Genomic DNA, 19,714 nt, shown 5'->3' with positions numbered 1-19,714 from the left:
TGGAGTTTTAACGAAGGGCAAAGGTCTGCTATTTAATTTATTTTACGCTGTTTGCAATATATTTATACACTTGTATATCTCCATCTTTATATATCTCCCAATTCATCCTGGATTACTTGTGCTGACCATTAACACCATATCCACATTTAATAGCCCGACCTTTATTCAGTGATCAGTCTCAGTGACACCCAATTATTTTACTAACTACTATGGGGTCCCGAACCTGCCATTTGTCTCCAAACTGCTTAAACGTCGCATCTTCTTCCGCCTGCTAAACGTCATCAATCCCCATGCCCACCGAGACGCGCTACAACCGGGTTTTGGTACAGCTCACTTGACTGAAATCGTCCATACCAGATAGTTAATGATCTCCATGAAGATAAATCTCAAGGTCATTTCTCCCTCCATATTCTACTTCATCTACTTGCGGCTTTCAGCACTGTTGACCACGCTCTTGTCCTCGGTATCTGTAATTAAGCCCTATGCTGGTTCTCTTCATACCTCTTCCATCTCTCTTGCCAATATGTCTTCATCCCCTGTTGCTCTGTTCTGTACTGAGGGACTGTTCTGGGATCTCTCTTTTCTACACTCTGTGACCTCATCAACTCCTTAGTCCTCTGCGAGGTGATACCTGAAGCAATTGGCATCTATAGTATCTACCAACCCCTAACCTCACAACCTCAGTCCAATTTTAAGTCCGGGATTGACACGTGTGTATTTCCTGGTGGATGGCGCTCCTCCACAATATGTCTAAATCCTCCTAACCCTGGTCCAAATAGTTAGTTTAGGGGTAATTAAATATTCCCAAGTCAATTACAAGTTGTTAAAAAATATATTAAAAAAGTTTTGACTCTACGTGGGACTACCCTTTTGACTCTCTGCTACCACAACAGCCAACAAAACATTGCAATGTGTATAATAAGGCCCTGTGAGCTGAGCACTGTGGGTTACTAGGTTAAAAAACAAAACCCCAATTTTAAAGCAGCAGTCACCATTTTGTTTTTATTCCACCCTCCATTTGTTTTTTTGTTTTTTGTTTTTTTTAAACCAAAAATGAGAAGCAGTGCGTCCCCAGAGCTGAAACACGTTGATGCGTGCCAACAGGAAGCCGCAATGTTTAAAAAAAAAAAACAGGTGTGGGGACCCCCTACTTCTCATCCTGGTTAAAAGGGAAACATAGGGTATTCTTGGAAGCAACACTTCATTTCATTACCCCAAACTCCTGCAAAAATAAAAATCATGACCAAGATAAAAACAAAAAAAAAGGAGATAAAAGCCCCAAGGCAAAGTAGAAAAAAACCCACATAATTATGTACGGAACAAAGGCAGGGGGGGGGGGGGGAAATAATCTACGTTTACTGACAATTGTAAGGTGAGAACTTCCCTGATTTATTATAGGTGTCGGGCAAAACTGAAAGTGTTCCCTGAAACCCGAGATTCCTTTCTTTCCTTCCCCACGCATCTTTAAGCGGCGGCAGCGGAGGTTTCAGCTGTCACCATTACATGCCCTGCAGGGAATTCTTGCTTTCATCTGCCATCTCTTTATATTACACAACAATGAGGCCGAACAAATCCTTCACTCCCAGCATTACCTGCTTTACAGAGCCTTATATTCAGAGGTTTCAGTGCAATTGTGTGCAGACTACCACTACTTGGCCATCTTTTGTTTGCTATTTTTCTACAAAATGTAAACGTTTCAGGTTTAAAAAAATAAATTAAAAAAAAAGGGGGGGGGGGGGGACTTGTATTCACCTTTTAAAATGAAGTCCCCAGAGGGTTCAGCTATTGTTCAAAAGGTTTCGAATTTCTTGATAATCAGGCAAAAAAAACACATAAATATAAGCCGTATTTTAACTGGTAAAGCTGCTTTTTACAATAATGAGCCCTTTAAAAAAATTTAAAAAAAAAATGCTAATGAACAGTAGATTATGGAGGACTGTAGTGTGCGGGCAGCAGGGGAACACATCACACACAACCAACAAGTGTGTTAGCATTGGGCACACCTGCAAACTCACTAGAACAAGAGTGCGATAATTATCCAGTCTGTCTTCAGATCGTCCTCTTATTACAGGGGTGGCCAACTCCAGCCCCCCCATCCCCTTCTCAACAGGTCAGGTTTAAGGATATCCCTGCTTCAGCACAGGTGGCTCAATCAGTGACTAAGTGGAATACTGAGCCACTGATCGAGCTACCTGTGCTGAAGCAAGGATATCCTTAAAACCTGACCTGTTGAGAAGGGGAAGGGGGGGGGGGGGTCTTGAGGACTGCATTTGGCCACCGCTGTTCTAATACACCATCTATCATGGTCACACAGCTGATCTGGAGTTGGCTATGAGCCACAGTGGCGCTGGGTGTGAAGAGGTCAGTTGTGGCAGGCAGCTCTAGTGCATTATAAGATGCAGCCGAGGGGATAGTTTGAGTGCACGCTTCCCATTGCAGCCGCTTTCCCAGTGACTAACCATCAGTAACTACATGTAGAGTGAGATAAGACAGACTTGGAAGGCAGCTGTGTAGTAATAAAACTCAGTAGGGGATCTTATGATTAGCCGGCAAAGTTTGTTTAGACTGGGAATCATGACCACACTATATTATATATTTATGGGCTCTATTTATCATTCACACTTGGGGGGGGGGGTTGCAAATTACTATGGGGTAAAAATATGAATGTATAACACACACACACACACGTCTAAAACAGAAAAAAGTAACTAGAGTAGCAGCTGGTGACTGACACAGACTTAACCCCACTAATAAATGAGACAGAACCAGCAGATAGTTCACAGCCTGATAGCCCAATTACTCGAGTTTGTACAATAAGAGGTCTTGGTCAACAAGGAACTTGCTTCTGATTTACCACTAAGAATCTGGTGGTGGTGGAGAAAGCAAAAAACTATACAACACTCATATTATAAAATACCCATCTCTCTTTAATGTAATGCTACTTAAAAGCCTGCAATCCATATATCTCTCACATTTTAATTTGGCCTGTAACTGTTACATACGCCTATAACATATTATCTCTTACTGTGCATGAAATGTCTTGTATATAATGTATAACCCTGCTCACTTAATGTAACTATGTATTTGTAACCATGTATTATTTGTCATCATAACTCTATGCCCAGGAGATACTTGAAAACGAGAGGTAACTCTCAATGTATTACTTCCTGGTAAAACATTATATAAATATAATAATATATAACTAAGCATTGGTTACCGCTTAATTAAACATTCTGCATCAAGTGCGCAATTCAAAATAATGGACACTTGCCCGATTTCTTCTTAGAGATTCTCTAGTTACATCTATTGGCCAAATGTGGCGAGCAATCAGAAACAACTATATATGACGTACAGGCTTTAAAAAGCAGCGAGGATTTAAAGGGATGTGTGCTGCGAATGTTTATTTCTGTATATGCTGTGATACTGTACCAGCAGAGATTCGGTACGTACACTTTATAGCAGTGTTCTCCTCCAATGTTTCCTCCAGGCCGTGCCAGGTTTTGGGAATAACCAATGCACTTGCATCCAGTTGAATGCACTTTTTTGTTTTTTACATATACAAATAGTTGGGTGGCTTCAGAACACTTGTGGCCACGAGGGGAGGTTATGGAAAACACAGCTTTACAGGATGATTGAACAATGTACTTACCCCTGTCCAATCTTTTCAAACCGGGTATATTTCTTCTTTGGGTCTCCCACGCTCACTATGCTTCCTGTACAAGAAAGTTTGTGTGACATGAAAGAAAGTCCCATTGCTGATTTATAAACTTCAATAGAGTAAGAATATTTTATTCAATATAATTGATATTTCATTCTGTGTAGCTCCTTAAAGCAGAAATGAGAGAGGCGGAGAGAGAGGCGGAGAGAGAGAGGCGGAGAGAGAGGCGGAGAGAGAGGCAGAGAGAAACACCAAAGAGCCTAACCAAGGAAAGAGCAACCCTGTTTTATCACCAGGAACCCCTTTAGTTATGGAGAATTTCACCAGGGACGCACTAGTGCAAAACATGGGAAGCTTGTTAATGAGAGTGAAGTGTGACATTGTGACACGCCCCTCCCCGATTGGCTCGCTGGAGATGATGCAGGCAGCTATTTGGATTTCCCAGTGGGCAAGAAAATTGTGGACAAGTTTCTTCAGAACCAGATCTCCGCGTGATAAGAAAGCCAGTTTTGCTCCAGGAAACAGGGTTCCGGAGAGAATTAAACATATGCATGCAATAAATCCATATTTTATAGCTGGGTGAAAGTGGTCAGCCCTACATTAAGCAAATAGATGGTCAAGTGGTTCTCCATAATGATGGAAAGAAGAAGATCTGCTTTGCATGATACGGAAGAAACCCTTGAAAGATCTCACTGTTACTGTTGAGGTAAACAGAAGAGGGGTTTCCCGGCCAGATCGCATTCAGTGCTCAAACCCTGAGAAAACGAGCAGAAAGCCCATGACGTAGCTAGTACATAAATGGGGCCCCTGGAGTTACATAGTTGATGAGGTTGAAAAAATACGTACGTTTATCAAGTTCAACCTATGCTACATTTAGACAACAGATACTTTATCCTATATCCATACTTACAGTATATTGATCCAGAGGAAGGCAAACACAAACCCCAGTGACATATCATCCAATAATATCTCATAAGGGGAAAAATAAATTCCTTCCTGACTAAGAATTGGCAATCAAATTTCTTCCTGGATCAACATCCTTCCCATGTTTACTTATTTGGTATATCCCTGTATACCTTCCCTTTCTGAAAAGATGTCCAACGTTTTTTGAACAAATCTATTATATCTGCCATCACAGTCTCCATGGGTAGACATGGGAGTGCCAGACATTTATTTATTTTATATAGTGCTCTTATCCAGGGAGCTGTAGGCACAGGGAGATAAAGTGACTTGCCCAAGGTCACAAGGGGCAGACACTGAGGTTTGGACCAGGCTCCCCTGATTCAAAATCAGTGTCATTGTTCAGTCACTGAGCCACTCCTTCCCCCCACTGCAGAGGTAGCTACGTGATGGGGGGCACTCAAGGGGTTAAACGATCGACACACACATACACACACACAGTGATACATACTCAATTTCTCCAGGATCTCCTCATCTGACATCTTTGCCTTTTTCTTCGTCTTCTCTGTGTTCTTTGCCGCTGCCTCTGCGGGCGTTGTGCTGTTTTCAGAAGGTGTGGAGATTGGCGACGTTGCCACGTCCTTAGTGGGAGCAGGGGGCAGAGGCTCAATAACGGAGCGCGTGTATATCTGGGACACGGAAGGACAGCACCAATCAATGGCTTGAAAACCAAATACAAGTATACAGACGGCTACAATAAAGGCGAGTTATCAGCAGGGTTGGTGAATGGGTGGCAGAGGGGTATACGTGTGTTCTTTAATGACTGTAGGGCAATATCATAGAGCTACCAAAAGGAAAGGATGAGACTTTGTAGGTATATAGGAGGGTCATGGTACATATGGTATATTTATAAAGTGTCTATGGGGGAGATTCACGTCACTCAGTGGCGGCTGGAGGTGGAACACCCTGTATTGGCGCTTACTGGAAACCCGGCATATGTACCAAGTGTGGTAAAGTTCTGGGGCAAAAAGAACCTGCACCATACGCATCAAAGGAAACATCCCACTGGAAGCAAAATTATTTTCTTTCCTTGGATATCTGTACTATTTCTCCTCCATTCCTCCTCCCCCCCCAAAAAAACAAATAATCTAATTACTTTTGCCTTGATCTATAGACCCCTTGGGGGTCTCCTCTGCAACGGAAGAGCTTTCAATATCTCCGTGCTTTTCACGCCCTCTCTCCGGGACACCCCAGCAAGTCCGCATTTTAGGGATAACCAGCATAAATAAAAGTGCAATGATGTGAGCTTCGGAAATCATCCGATTATTCCTGCGATCTGGTCTGGCTGGGGTGTCCCAAGGCGTGGGCTGAGAGACCCCTATACTGTACTGAATTCTGCCATGTTACAATAACACTGGGTTTACAGGCTTTACCAAGAGGTAACTATAAGTATGTCATTAAAGCGAGGGTGGAGGTGGGGGCACGATGGCCTTGCTGATCCCTGACCGAATAGTAGGTTTAAAAAAAATAAAAAAAAAAAGTGGTGAAGACGAAGCTTTGTTTTTTTTTAAATGCAATAGGAAACGGCATGAAATAGGTTTATATAGTGAGGATGGAGCGGCTGCAGACTGCTAATTATGGTTTATATCCAAATAAAGACTGACTCCTGATAGGCCACTTAGTCTGCTCATTTAGCCTACTTGGCACAAAATGATGCACACTACTACACTTAATTGGTACTTTTGATTTCTAAAGGGTTTGTGCCCTGTACATCTATTTAGTCAAAAGTGAGACATTGCTTTGGTGTCTGCACTACAAACGTACAGCGGACCAGGACTGTACCGCTCACCTTGCCCTCTCATACAGATCACAGACGTAAACGCCTGCGTCTGAAACGCTTTATTCTGCTCTACCCCCCAGCTGCCCCTTTGCTCTGCAGGAGATGAAGAGCCTTCATACGCACCGATTTTGTGTGCTCGGGACGCGGGGCAACGACAGGTGGTGGGGCTGCCTCATCTTCGTCATCTTCATCTTCTGACACGGGAGGCACCGCTGGGGTCTCCGATACAGATCTTGCATTCTACATTTTGAACAGATATATAGATATGGTAGAACCAACAGGTTTAGGTTGTACATGTTCATCAAACACGTTTAAAAAAAAAAAAAAAGAATATTGCACTGACAGCCACTTGTGCTGAAGCAGGGATATTCTGAAAACCTGACCTGTTGGTAGCCCTTAGAACAGGGGTTGGCCACCCCTGATATGTAACCTTTTTATAATTAGCTAAACAATGATTGTGTCTTAACAGCTTAGTATCCCCGGCTCTGAATTACACTACACATTTTAGGCGTTCCCCAGCAGTAAACAGGCGGACCTGTTAGAAAAACTCTGCAGGCTCTTTAACACAAAAAAAACTCCCCTTTCTGCAAATTCATTGTTTTATACTACCCATCAACATGGCAAACAGGCTCATTGTAATCCCACCGAATACTACTGTGCATATTGAATATGTAACATGTATAATATATCCACTTGCACTACGACCATTGGACACAATGCTTTAGGCAGGTTTACGATGCAGACGGTTTCTCATCAATAGATGGCTGTATTCCTTCATTTAGTGGGTCTTTCCCTATACAGTACAGTGTTGCCCAATCTGCCCTTCCTCGTTGTACTATTCCTCCCAAAGAAAGATACAGTCTGTATTGTGCTACTTTAATTATACCGTTATTGGAAGATGATTAGAATACACTACATTTAACCCCGTTACTGTATCCAATAAAAAGTTTTATAAAAAGCTATAAAACACAGATTTTACTGCTCTAACACTACAAAACTACAAAACTACCAATAGGCTTACAGCTGCCTGACAATCTAAACTGGTCTATACAAGCCAAGTAATATTAACTGGCTTGTTTGTAAGTAACTACTCATAAATGTGTCATTAGCTGATGTATTTAAATTGGCTGAAAAGAGTCTTCGTGAAACACATTCAGCAAAAGAAAGCAGCGGATGTTACACTTAAATTACAAGCATATGTCAGGCTAAAACCCAGTTATCGTAGGAGCAGCTCTTGTGCTGGACACCCACAATCCTCTGGAAATGAACATGCTGCTGTATATAAAGCTATATCAAAGATGACCAACTCATACACGCCATGTAAACCGGTTATCTGTCATGTTATCGCCACTGTCCTCCATCACCTGAAAGCACTCGGCTGTCGCTTCCTGCTACAAGCTCCTGTTTCTAACATTTCCACAGCTCTGTAAAATGAACACACAACCCGCTGCCCGCACACTTTTGCCAACTAATGTACGTTCTTTATACTTGCTACACTTCTGCCCATTTTGTATTACATTCTCCTGTATTAAGACTTCCCTAATCTCTGCGATGTGCTACATAATATACAATTAAGGACTTCTTCTATTTAAGAAAATGGAGATCTCAAAAATAATTTCAGATGTTGACAGGGTCATCTACCCCTCGAGTGCCACATGACGGTGGGGCCATGTCCCACCCTGGTGACTTTTGGTTGTTGCCCAACAACTAGGCCTTATTGCTGGTCAGCGAGCAGAGATCCCAATCAGGACCTCCCCCATCCATTCCTGATGCCACACTACCCATCACATTGCCCTGAAGCCTGAAGGCAGCACCCTGGACATTCCAGCAAACGTCAAGACAGAAACCAGCCATGGGAACGGGCTCTTTCATGAATTACTGCTGGCGGTGACTAGGCAGTGAGACAGGAACCGTGCAAACTCAACCGGGATCCCCTGACCAGGTGAGTGCTGAAGTCACTACAAATTATATTTTGTGTAAAAAGGGGACTGATCTTGACAACTGAATAGATCCTTCAAAAAAAAAAAGGAAACCAGTGAATTCACATTAGTGGAACTTAATTTGGAACTACAATTTGAGCAAATTCAGACAGAGGAAATGCCAGGTATAAGAAATAAACTGGAAAAAAATAAACATCTCTGACACGGTCACCTTTTTGGTTATGTGGTTCTCAGATTCCTGCACATTATAGGACACTAGGGCAGAAGGCTGGAAGACCCCGAAATACCATGCCACAACTAAACTACAAACAGGCACAATCCTTGGGCTGCCAAGTTTCTTTGACAGTAGTTTCTTTTTGTAGCCACTTAGAGAGAACAGGCTTTAGAAAAAAAAAAAAATAATACACTGCCACTGCCTTAAAACCCTGTTCCCGTAACCATTTGGCTCCCAAAATGAGCGGTAACACGTTACAGGGCCCCCACTCTGGCAGAGACGGGATCAAGCCCCGAGCATGCCAATACCTGCATGACGTCAATAGATGAATCTGCCAAACGCAATCCCCTTCACTGGTTTCAGAGATGGAACCACCGTTGTGCTCGGTGAAGTAGTCAAAAGACTAAAGTAAAGTGGGAAAATAAAACATGGCAAACTTACCGTTGTGACTGCGGAATTATAAACGTCTAGGGAGTTCTCTAGAAGAAAAGAAAATAGAAGATAGAAACATGTTGAAAGCATCAATAATTTCCTGCCAAAATATAATCATTCATTTGCCAAAACTATCCTACGCTGCTGGAGACAAACAAATCATAGTTTATTGTTAAGCGAGGAAAAGGCACGTCTCACCAGTGTACACAAACACATTTTATAATACACATATCTATGACACGCAGATCAATACATCGTGTATGTATATACGCACAGCCACACATGCTCATCTGAGCTCTGCCTGGGACCATCTCCTGCCCACACCCTAAAACCATTGTCCTGCAATGCCCCACTACCTGTTTAACTCTTCCCAGTAGACGCCCAATATCTTCTCTCGACCTGCCAGTCAAATCTAAAAAAAAAGCGCATCTTCTGAACGCAGAATTTCAAATCGCCTGGACCGCGTCTCGCCAAGCAGGAGAGAACGGACACGGACCCCATGGGACTCAAAAGTGTTTGCCAATCGCAGGAGCAAAAAAATCAGCAGCAGGAATGCCAGCCAACTCAAACAATGCTGATATGTCGGACATGGATGTCAGCCACAGAGCAGCACGGAGATAGATCCGGAGAGAAGCAGCGGGGGGGAGGAAGAGGATGCTCAAATGACTCATTTCGGAAACAATTGGAAGCAATTGCTTTACTTGTAGAAATCCCTATACACAAAAGCTTATCAGATGTCTGAACACTGGTTGGACTAGAACACGGCTGACAAAAAAATGTTTTACCCCTCGCTCAAAAATGTAGTGATCGCACGGACGCAAAAATAAAAAATTGGTACAGTGAAAACTCACCAGTTTATAGCAGCAGGAAACACCTCGGGTTATTTGTCCAAGAACATCCTGGAGCCCACCAAAAAATTAAATGCCACGCACTCACCAGCAATAACTTGCCAGCTAAATTATACTACCCATCATGCTGGGCAATTGCCAGTTTAAATGAAGCATTTCATCTGAGGGCAATCCATGAGCAGCCAGGTTATACAAGGGGGCTCCTTACCTGTGAAGCTCATGTACTTCTGGCTGTGGGAGGTTTTCTTGGAGTTGTAAAATTCCAGCACGTCCAGCACTGCCTGGGGGTTCTTCTTCTGCTCGGACTTGGTGATGTTGGAGGTCTGCAGTAGCCGAGCCCATTGCTCTGGCATTCCCTGGAAGGTTACAGGATTAGCGGATTAGAGGCTCAACGTACAGAGTGCTGTGTGGCCACAGGAGCGAAGAACCTCTGTCGTACATAGCGGGGGTTAATATGTGCACTTCTGCCCTATATTAGTATTTGAAGAGCCAGAACCCCATATTTGAATGCATAGCATTAACAATGGCTGATTTTAAATATTCCAAACTACTGCCCTACAGTATATCATATTTATGTTTTTCGTCTTTTATACTTCAGGGAGGGGGTGACCCTGAAAGCCACATATCTCATTAGGGTGCCTGGAGACGAGACTAGTTTCAACTCAGAGAAAGCATGTGAGACATGTCTCTTTTACCCCTTTTATTTTCTAATTTACCAGCAGTAAAAAAAAAATCTTGGGACTGTCACTTGAACCACTTCTAACACAAACCCTGTGCTTTTTGTGACAGCTTTAACATCGTGCCAACTTAATTTGCAGAGTTACTAAAGGTTCCCAGGTAATTCATGTAAACTGCGAGCTCCCCAGTTCAAACTCCACATGATAAATCCCCCGCCCAAAACTCATTGTACACACCAAAGGCTGCTAGATGTACGTTCTGGTCCAGATTGTGGCTTAATGTGGGGACACCCTAGCGTGGCATTGCAACAGCAATTCTCAGCCCCAGTTCCTAGACCCGAAGAGCTTTATTACTTCTTCAAAATGAACAACCTCTGAAACTGCAAAACTAAATCAAAGGACCCGGACAAAATCAATAGAAGCGAGTCAGAAGGTTAGAAGGCGCTCAGAAAGAAGCACAACATGTGTTTGCTTTGCGCGTGGCTGGTTGGACACAACCTTCTCCATCTGGCAGAGTATGCTACAATCCTCAGGCAATGTCGCCTGGGCACAGTTTATATTTGCCAGTATAAATCTGTACAAGACCTCATATCTTTCTGTCCCAGATTGTTATTGAGGGGATTTTTGTACAGCGCTTTATTCAAAATAGATATATCTCAATTGGGGAATTTTGCCATCTGTTCTGACACGAACGTTCGGAAAATGCCAATACTTTTTTTTTTGTTTGTTTGTTTAGTTTCGCTTCTATGATCCCTTCCCCCAATCCCATTAATAGGTTTAACCCCTTTAACAGGTTACTGGGGCTGCTCTGATTGACAAGTTAGTTATTTATATTTTAACATTTACCATTTCCATGGGACACAAATTCTTTGGGGGTGGGGGGGGAGGTTACACTCTTTACTGCCTTGCCTTGGAGGAGACCGTCCATGCTCCAAGCACTCGCCTTGTTTGCAAAGTAATGGTGATGCTACCTTTAGTAAAACACAAACTGAAGAAGCTGACCTGCTTGAATCCAGCGTTTCCCAGAGAAAATAAATATATATAAAATATATATACAGTATATAGCAAATGGAAATATTACTGTGTGCTCATTTGCATGTCTTAGACAGGTCTGCAGCCCTGCCTTTCCCCATTATCACCACGCATACAGTGCTTCCACTGCAGCAAGGAATTCTGGGAAGTGACATGCAAATGAGCACACTGTGCCACCTTTTGCTTTAAAACCATATAACATACACCGGTATATAACATATTTATATATATAAAAATGTTTTAACATACAAAAAAGCAGGACCGTTACTTTAAGTGTCATTTTCTTCCTTAAAAAGATTCAATAACTCTGAGAAGTAGTTGTAAATGGGATTATGTAGCATGGCCCTCTTTAGCAGAGGAAGGAGAAGTTCATGCATGGTTGGTAGAGAAGTCCACATGGCCGTTCCCATCGACTTACCGTAAATTCTCCCGTCACAGAGTCAAAGCCAACATGGATCGTGTGCTCAAAGTCTGAGGGAAGGGAGATCTCCGGCCTCTCTTTGTCTTTCTTTTTATTGGCTGGGAGAGGGGGAGAGGGGGAGAGAGAGGGAGAGAGAGGGAGAGAGAGGGAGAGAGAGGGAGAGAGAGAGAGAGAGGGGGAGAGAGAGAGAGAGAGGGAGAGAGGGGGGGGAGAGAGAGAGAGAGAGAGAGAGAGAGAGGGAGAGATGGAGGGAGAGAGAGAGGGGGAGAGAGAGAGAGAGAGAGAGAGAGAGAGAGAGAGGGGGAGAGAGAGAGAGAGAGGGCGAGAGAGAGAGGGAGAGAGAGAGGGCGAGAGAGAGAGGGCGAGAGAGGGAGAGAGGGCGAGAGAGAGAGGGAGAGAGGGCGAGAGAGAGAGGGAGAGAGGGCGAGAGAGAGAGAGGGCGAGAGAGAGAGAGGGCGAGAGAGAGAGGGAGGGAGAGGGAGGGAGAGAGAGGGAGAGCAGTCAGAAATCATTAAGTGATGGAATATACAAAAACGTCGGAGGGGCACAGGGAAGCTCTTCACTTTCAATTTAACTCCTACACCGCCAGAGGGGCCTGAAGCATTATCGTTGTGTGTATCTGCAGGCGTGTTTGTGTATCAACGTATACATACATACCATGTATCAGTGTGTTTGGAAACATTAGAAATAAAGGGCAAAACGGATGTCACATGCGACGGGTCAATTTAAGGTGCGATCTGTTACACGCTTTAAAAAGTTACATATACATATATACATATAAAGGAAAATATGAAGTCTAACAAATCTTATGCGCTGGTCTTTCACCTATTAATTCTGTAGCAGTCCTGACATCTGTGAATACACTTTACTTTAATGCTACTCAGGAGTCAGCTATTTCCTCTCCTAACTCCCCCCCCCCCCCCCCATCCTGTGAAAAACCATGCATTACAGCAGCCTCTGGCAAAGAAGGGGTTAAAATAGGCAGTGTTGTAGGATTTTGTGAGACTACAGCTGACCTTTACCAGAGAACTCATAAAACACTTCAACAATACACTTGTCTTTTCCAAATGAGGGAATTCATTAAAGCAACTGCATGCACCGAAAACTTCACGCTCTGTGATCAAGCGAATCCGAAAGCAGAGGTGTCCGTCATCCACAGGGAACGTGTGCGCCTAGAATAGGGATTTCAGAGACGCTGGTGGAATGAGGAGCAGCTACTCATACTGCAGGCAAAGCGCCTTCATATGAAAAGCCGACACCTTGGGGTGGGGGGACTTGCAAGCTTCGGTAGGACACTTACGTCTAGTTAACGCGAACGGGGAATTTACTAGAGTATTGCAACGTTTACTTAGCGTTAACTATATTGGATATTTGTGAACATGAGATGCAAATGATGCATCATCAGAGCATCACCAATCCACTGAAGCCCGTTAAGGGTAACACAGGGATTTAAAGCTGCAGTTCAGTCTTTTTTTTTCTTACTTCAATAGTTTCATGTGGGCAATCTCTACTTACCTAAAGAACTGCATAGCTGCAGGTCAATTCGTTCTCCATGTATTGATCGGCGAAATTTGGTGACATCATTAGAGCTGGCATCTGTTTTTCTTCTGCCACTCAGTGGAAGCTCATGAATATTCATGAGCACTCCTGCACTGACATGTGCTAGAGGGAGGGCAGGGCTGACAAAGGGGTGTGCCAGGGCTTGTGACAGGACATGAAGGGGCAGTGCCTTAGCAAATGGTTGTTAAAATAGAATACAAGAAAATTGGTCTTTCAAAGTAGTTTTTTTAAAAACAGAAAATGCTAAAAGTATTTGTTCTTACTACAGAACTGATTTATTAAAAAAAAACACGCAGGATATAGACTGAACTGCAGCTTTAATGTTACGTTATTTAAGCAGTAGCTAAACTTTGCATTACTCCCATCCACAAACAAAAGGCCTTTGCAGAGTCTGGGCAGACCCAACGCCAAAGTTAGGCGCCATTTACACAGCTGCATTATTTCCTGGCGTTATTTCCCTCTTCACTCCAGCAAGAGCCCCATTTTTGGTGACTGGATCACTGTAACACGGAGACTTACTTCACATCGTGTTACTGGAAGATAACGCAATGCTATGCTACAATAACGTGACATTAAGCCTATGACACGGAGATGTAGTTCGGTTGTTAATGCATATACTTAGCAAATCTCCGCCGGCGCTACTCACCGCACCGCCGGCCGCTTCCCCGCCAAGGAAAGCCCCTAACCTTAACCCTTGCACTAAAAACCCCTAATACCCCCTAACTGCTAAATTAACCCTTAAATTAACTTACCTTGGCGGTCGGCAGCAGAGGGCCGAGTGGCAGAGCGTCACTCTGCGGCCGGACGCCGGCGGAGATTGGTCGCGGTGAGACAGCCACGGCCAAATGTCCCATTCTGTAATTAGCTCATTGAGGATACCCTGTCAACTTAGGGAACATAACATCCGGCCCTGTTTTAGGCACGGTCCCGTTATGGTTCCCGATTTACCGAAGCATAGTAAATATTTACCCTTCTACCTGCCAAACCTGTAGATATAACCTTCTACCTGCCAAACCTCTGTTTGTGTTAATCCTTTACATTTGCTGCACTCCTCTCACTAACCTCAGGAGGTCGAGTCCATAACTATGATTATGTTTCTCTTCAACAGCAATGCCCAGCTGTGCAGAGAACCGATAATATACAGCACTGCCCAGCTGTGCAGAGAACCGATAATATACAGCACTGCCCAGCTGTGCAGAGAACCGATAATATACAGCACTGCCCAGCTGTGCAGAGAACCGGTAATATACAGCACTGCCCAGCTGTGCAAAGAACCGATAAGATACAGCACTGCCCAGCTGTGCAGAGAACCGATAATATACAGCACTGCCCAGCTGTGCAGAGAACCGATAATATACAGCACTGCCCAGCTGTGCAGAGAACCGATAATATACAGCACTGCCCAGCTGTGCAGAGAACCGATAATATACAGCACTGCCCAGCTGCGCAGAGAACCGATAATATACAGCACTGCCCAGCTGCGCAGAGAACCGATAATATACAGCACTGCCCAGCTGTGAAGAGAACCGATAATATACAGCACTGCCCAGCTGCGCAGGGAACCGATAATATACAGCACTGCCCAGCTGCGCAGAGAACCGATAATATACAGCACTGCCCAGCTGCGCAGAGAACCGATAATATACAGCACTGCCCAGCTGTGCAGAGAACCGATAATATACAGCACTGCCCAGCTGCGCAGAGAACCGATAATATACAGCACTGCCCAGCACCGCAGAGAACCGATAATATACAGCACTGCCCAGCTGCGCAGAGAACCGATAATATACAGCACTGCCCAGCTGTGCAGAGAACCGATAATATACAGCACTGCCCAGCTGTGCAGAGAACCGATAATATACAGCACTGCCCAGCACCGCAGAGAACCGATAATATACAGCACTGCCCAGCTGCGCAGAGAACCGATAATATACAGCACTGCCCAGCTGTGCAGAGAACCGATAATATACAGCACTGCCCAGCTGTGCAGAGAACCGATAATATACAGCACTGCCCAGCTGCGCAGAGAACCGATAATATACAGCACTGCCCAGCTGTGCAGAGAACCGATAATATACAGCACTGCCCAGCTGCGCAGAGAACCGATAATATACAGCACTGCCCAGCTGTGCAGAGAACCGATAATATACAGCACTGCCCAGCTGTGCAGGGAACCGATAATATACAGCACTGCCCAGCTGTGCAGAGAACCGATAATATACAGCACTGCCCAGCTGTGCAGAGAACCGATAATATACAGCACTGCCCAGCTGTGCAGGGAACCGATAATATACAGCACTGCCCAGCTGTGCAGAGAACCGATAATATACAGCACTGCCCAGCTGCGCAGAGAACCGATAATATACAGCACTGCCCAGCAGCGCAGAGAACCGATAATATACAGCACTGCCCAGCTGCGCAGAGAACCGATAATATACAGCACTGCCCAGCTGCGCAGGGAACCGATAATATACAGCACTGCACAGCTGCGCAGAGAACCGATAATATACAGCACTGCCCAGCTGCGCAGAGAACCGATAATATACAGCACTGCCCAGCTGTGCAGAGAACCGATAATATACAGCACTGCCCAGCTGTGCAGAGAACCGATAATATACAGCACTGCCCAGCTGTGCAGAGAACCGATAATATACAGCACTGCCCAGCTGTGCAGAGAACCGATAATATACAGCACTGCCCAGCTGCGCAGAGAACCGATAATATACAGCGCTGCCCAGCTGTGCAGAGAACCGATAATATACAGCACTGCCCAGCTGTGCAGGGAACCGATAATATACAGCACTGCCCAGCTGCGCAGAGAACCGATAATATACAGCAATGCCCAGCTGTGCAGAGAACCGGTAATATACAACACTGCCCAGCTGTGCAGAGAACCGATAATATACAGCACTGCCCAGCTGTGCAGAGAACCGATAATATACAGCACTGCCCAGCACCGCAGAGAACCGATAATATACAGCACTGCCCAGCTGCGCAGAGAACCGATAATATACAGCACTGCCCAGCTGTGCAGGGAACCGATAATATACAGCACTGCCCAGCTGTGCAGAGAACCGATAATATACAGCACTGCCCAGCTGTGCAGAGAACCGATAATATACAGCACTGCCCAGCTGTGCAGAGAACCGATAATATACAGCACTGCCCAGCTGCGCAGAGAACCGATAATATACAGCACTGCCCAGCTGTGCAGGGAACCGATAATATACAGCACTGCCCAGCTGCGCAGGGAACCGATAATATACAGCACTGCCCAGCTGCGCAGAGAACCGATAATATACAGCACTGCCCAGCTGTGCAGACAACCGATAATATACAGCACTGCCCAGCTGCGCAGAGAACCGATAATATACAGCACTGCCCAGCTGTGCAGAGAACCGTTAATATACAGCACTGCCCAGCTGTGCAGAGAACCGATAATATACAGCACTGCCCAGCTGCGCAGAGAACCGATAATATACAGCACTGCCCAGCTGTGCAGAGAACCGATAATATACAGCACTGCCCAGCTGCGCAGAGAACCGATAATATACAGCACTGCCCAGCTGTGCAGGGAACCGATAATATACAGCACTGCCCAGCTGCGCTGAGAACCGATAATATACAGCACTGCCCAGCTGCGCAGAGAACCGATAATATACAGCACTGCCCAGCTGTGCAGAGAACCGATAATATACAGCACTGCCCAGCTGTGCAGACAACCGATAATATACAGCGCTTCCCAGCTGTGCAGAGAACCGATAATATACAGCACTGCCCAGCTGTGCAAAGAACCGATAATATACAGCACTGCCCAGCTGTGCAGAGAACCGATAATATACAGCACTGCCCAGCTGCGCAGAGAACCGATAATATACAGCACTGCCCAGCTGTGCAGAGAACCGATAATATACAGCACTGCCCAGCTGTGCAGGGAACCGATAATATACAGCACTGCCCAGCTGTGCAGAGAACCGATAATATACAGCACTGCCCAGCTGTGCAGGGAACCGATAATATACAGCACTGCCCAGCTGTGCAGGGAACCGATAATATACAGCACTGCCCAGCTGTGCAGAGAACCGATAATATACAGCACTGCCCAGCTGCGCTGAGAACCGATAATATACAGCACTGCCCAGCTGCGCAGAGAACCGATAATATACAGCACTGCCCAGCTGCGCAGAGAACCGATAATATACAGCACTGCCCAGCTGTGCAGGGAACCGATAATATACAGCACTGCCCAGCTGTGCAGAGAACCGATAATATACAGCACTGCCCCGCTGTGCAGGGAACCGATAATATACAGCACTGCCCAGCTGTGCAGAGAACCGATAATATACAGCACTGCCCAGCTGTGCAGAGAACCGATAATATACAGCACTGCCCAGCTGTGCAGAGAACCGATAATATACAGCGCTGCCCAGCTGTGCAGAGAACCGATAATATACAGCACTGCCCAGCTGTGCAGGGAACCGATAATATACAGCACTGCCCAGCTGTGCAGAGAACCGATAATATACAGCACTGCCCAGCTGTGCAGAGAACCGATAATATACAGCACTGCCCAGCTGTGCAGAGAACCGATAATATACAGCACTGCCCAGCTGCGCAGAGAACCGATAATATACAGCACTGCCCAGCTGTGCAGGGAACCGATAATATACAGCACTGCCCAGCTGTGCAGGGAACCGATAATATACAGCACTGCCCAGCTGTGCAGAGAACCGATAATATACAGCACTGCCCAGCTGTGCAGAGAACCGATAATATACAGCACTGCCCAGCTGTGCAGAGAACCGATAATATACAGCACTGCCCAGCTGTGCAGAGAACCGATAATATACAGCACTGCCCAGCTGTGCAGAGAACCGGTAATATACAGCGCTGCCCAGCTGTGCAGAGAACCGATAATATACAGCACTGCCCAGCTGCGCAGAGAACCGATAATATACAGCACTGCCCAGCTGTGCAGAGAACCGATAATATACAGCACTGCCCAGCTGCGCAAAGAACCGATAATATACAGCACTGCCCAGCTGTGCAGAGAACCGATAATATACAGCACTGCCCAGCTGTGCAGAGAACCGATAATATACAGCACTGCCCAGCTGCGCAGAGAACCGATAATATACAGCACTGCCCAGCTGCGCAGAGAACCGATAATATACAGCACTGCCCAGCACCGCAGAGAACCGATAATATACAGCACTGCCCAGCTGCGCAGAGAACCGATAATATACAGCACTGCCCAGCTGCGCAGAGAACCGATAATATACAGCACTGCCCAGCTGCGCAGAGAACCGATAATATACAGCACTGCCCAGCACCGCAGAGAACCGATAATATACAGCACTGCCCAGCTGCGCAGAGAACCGATAATATACAGCACTGCCCAGCTGTGCAGGGAACCGATAATATACAGCACTGCCCAGCTGTGCAGAGAACCGATAATATACAGCACTGCCCAGCTGTGCAGGGAACCGATAATATACAGCACTGCCCAGCTGTGCAGACAACCGATAATATACAGCACTGCCCAGCTGTGCAGAGAACCGATAATATACAGCACTGCCCAGCTGTGCAGAGAACCGATAATATACAGCACTGCCCAGCTGTGCAAAGAACCGATAATATACAGCACTGCCCAGCTGTGCAGAGAACCGATAATATACAGCACTGCCCAGCTGTGCAGAGAACCGATAATATACAGCACTGCCCAGCTGTGCAGAGAACCGATAATATACAGCACTGCCCAGCTGTGCAGGGAACCGATAATATACAGCACTGCCCAGCTGTGCAGGGAACCGATAATATACAGCACTGCCCAGCTGTGCAGGGAACCGATAATATACAGCACTGCCCAGCTGTGCAGAGAACCGATAATATACAGCACTGCCCAGCTGTGCAGACAACCGATAATATACAGCGCTTCCCAGCTGTGCAGAGAACCGATAATATACAGCACTGCCCAGCTGTGCAGAGAACCGATAATATACAGCACTGCCCAGCTGTGCAGAGAACCGATAATATACAGCACTGCCCAGCTGTGCAAAGAACCGATAATATACAGCACTGCCCAGCTGTGCAGAGAACCGATAATATACAGCACTGCCCAGCTGCGCAGAGAACCGATAATATACAGCACTGCCCAGCTGTGCAGAGAACCGATAATATACAGCACTGCCC

The 19,714-nt window shown here is 45.5% G+C and overlaps 1 protein-coding gene across 2 annotated transcripts in view; it reads right to left on the bottom strand.

The window, feature by feature from the left end:
• The window catches only part of PAK1 (p21 (RAC1) activated kinase 1), a 93,164-nt gene that overhangs the window by 30,953 nt on the left and 42,497 nt on the right, over positions 1-19,714 (bottom strand). For both annotated transcript variants that reach the window (XM_075592640.1, XM_075592641.1), the window contains 6 exons: positions 11,960-12,060; positions 10,041-10,188; positions 8,994-9,031; positions 6,522-6,638; positions 5,070-5,247; positions 3,650-3,713 (listed from right to left, as the gene is read on the bottom strand). In XM_075592640.1, coding sequence (XP_075448755.1) covers positions 3,650-3,713; positions 5,070-5,247; positions 6,522-6,638; positions 8,994-9,031; positions 10,041-10,188; positions 11,960-12,060 — 646 coding nt within the window. The remainder of the gene's footprint in view (positions 1-3,649; positions 3,714-5,069; positions 5,248-6,521; positions 6,639-8,993; positions 9,032-10,040; positions 10,189-11,959; positions 12,061-19,714) is intronic.

The sequence above is a fragment of the Ascaphus truei genome, chromosome 3 (assembly GCF_040206685.1).
Source record: "Ascaphus truei isolate aAscTru1 chromosome 3, aAscTru1.hap1, whole genome shotgun sequence".
In the NCBI taxonomy this organism is placed as follows: Eukaryota; Metazoa; Chordata; class Amphibia; order Anura; family Ascaphidae; genus Ascaphus; species Ascaphus truei.
The sequence above is the reverse complement of the archived record's forward strand: the minus strand, read 5'-3'. Positions and strand labels throughout refer to the sequence as shown.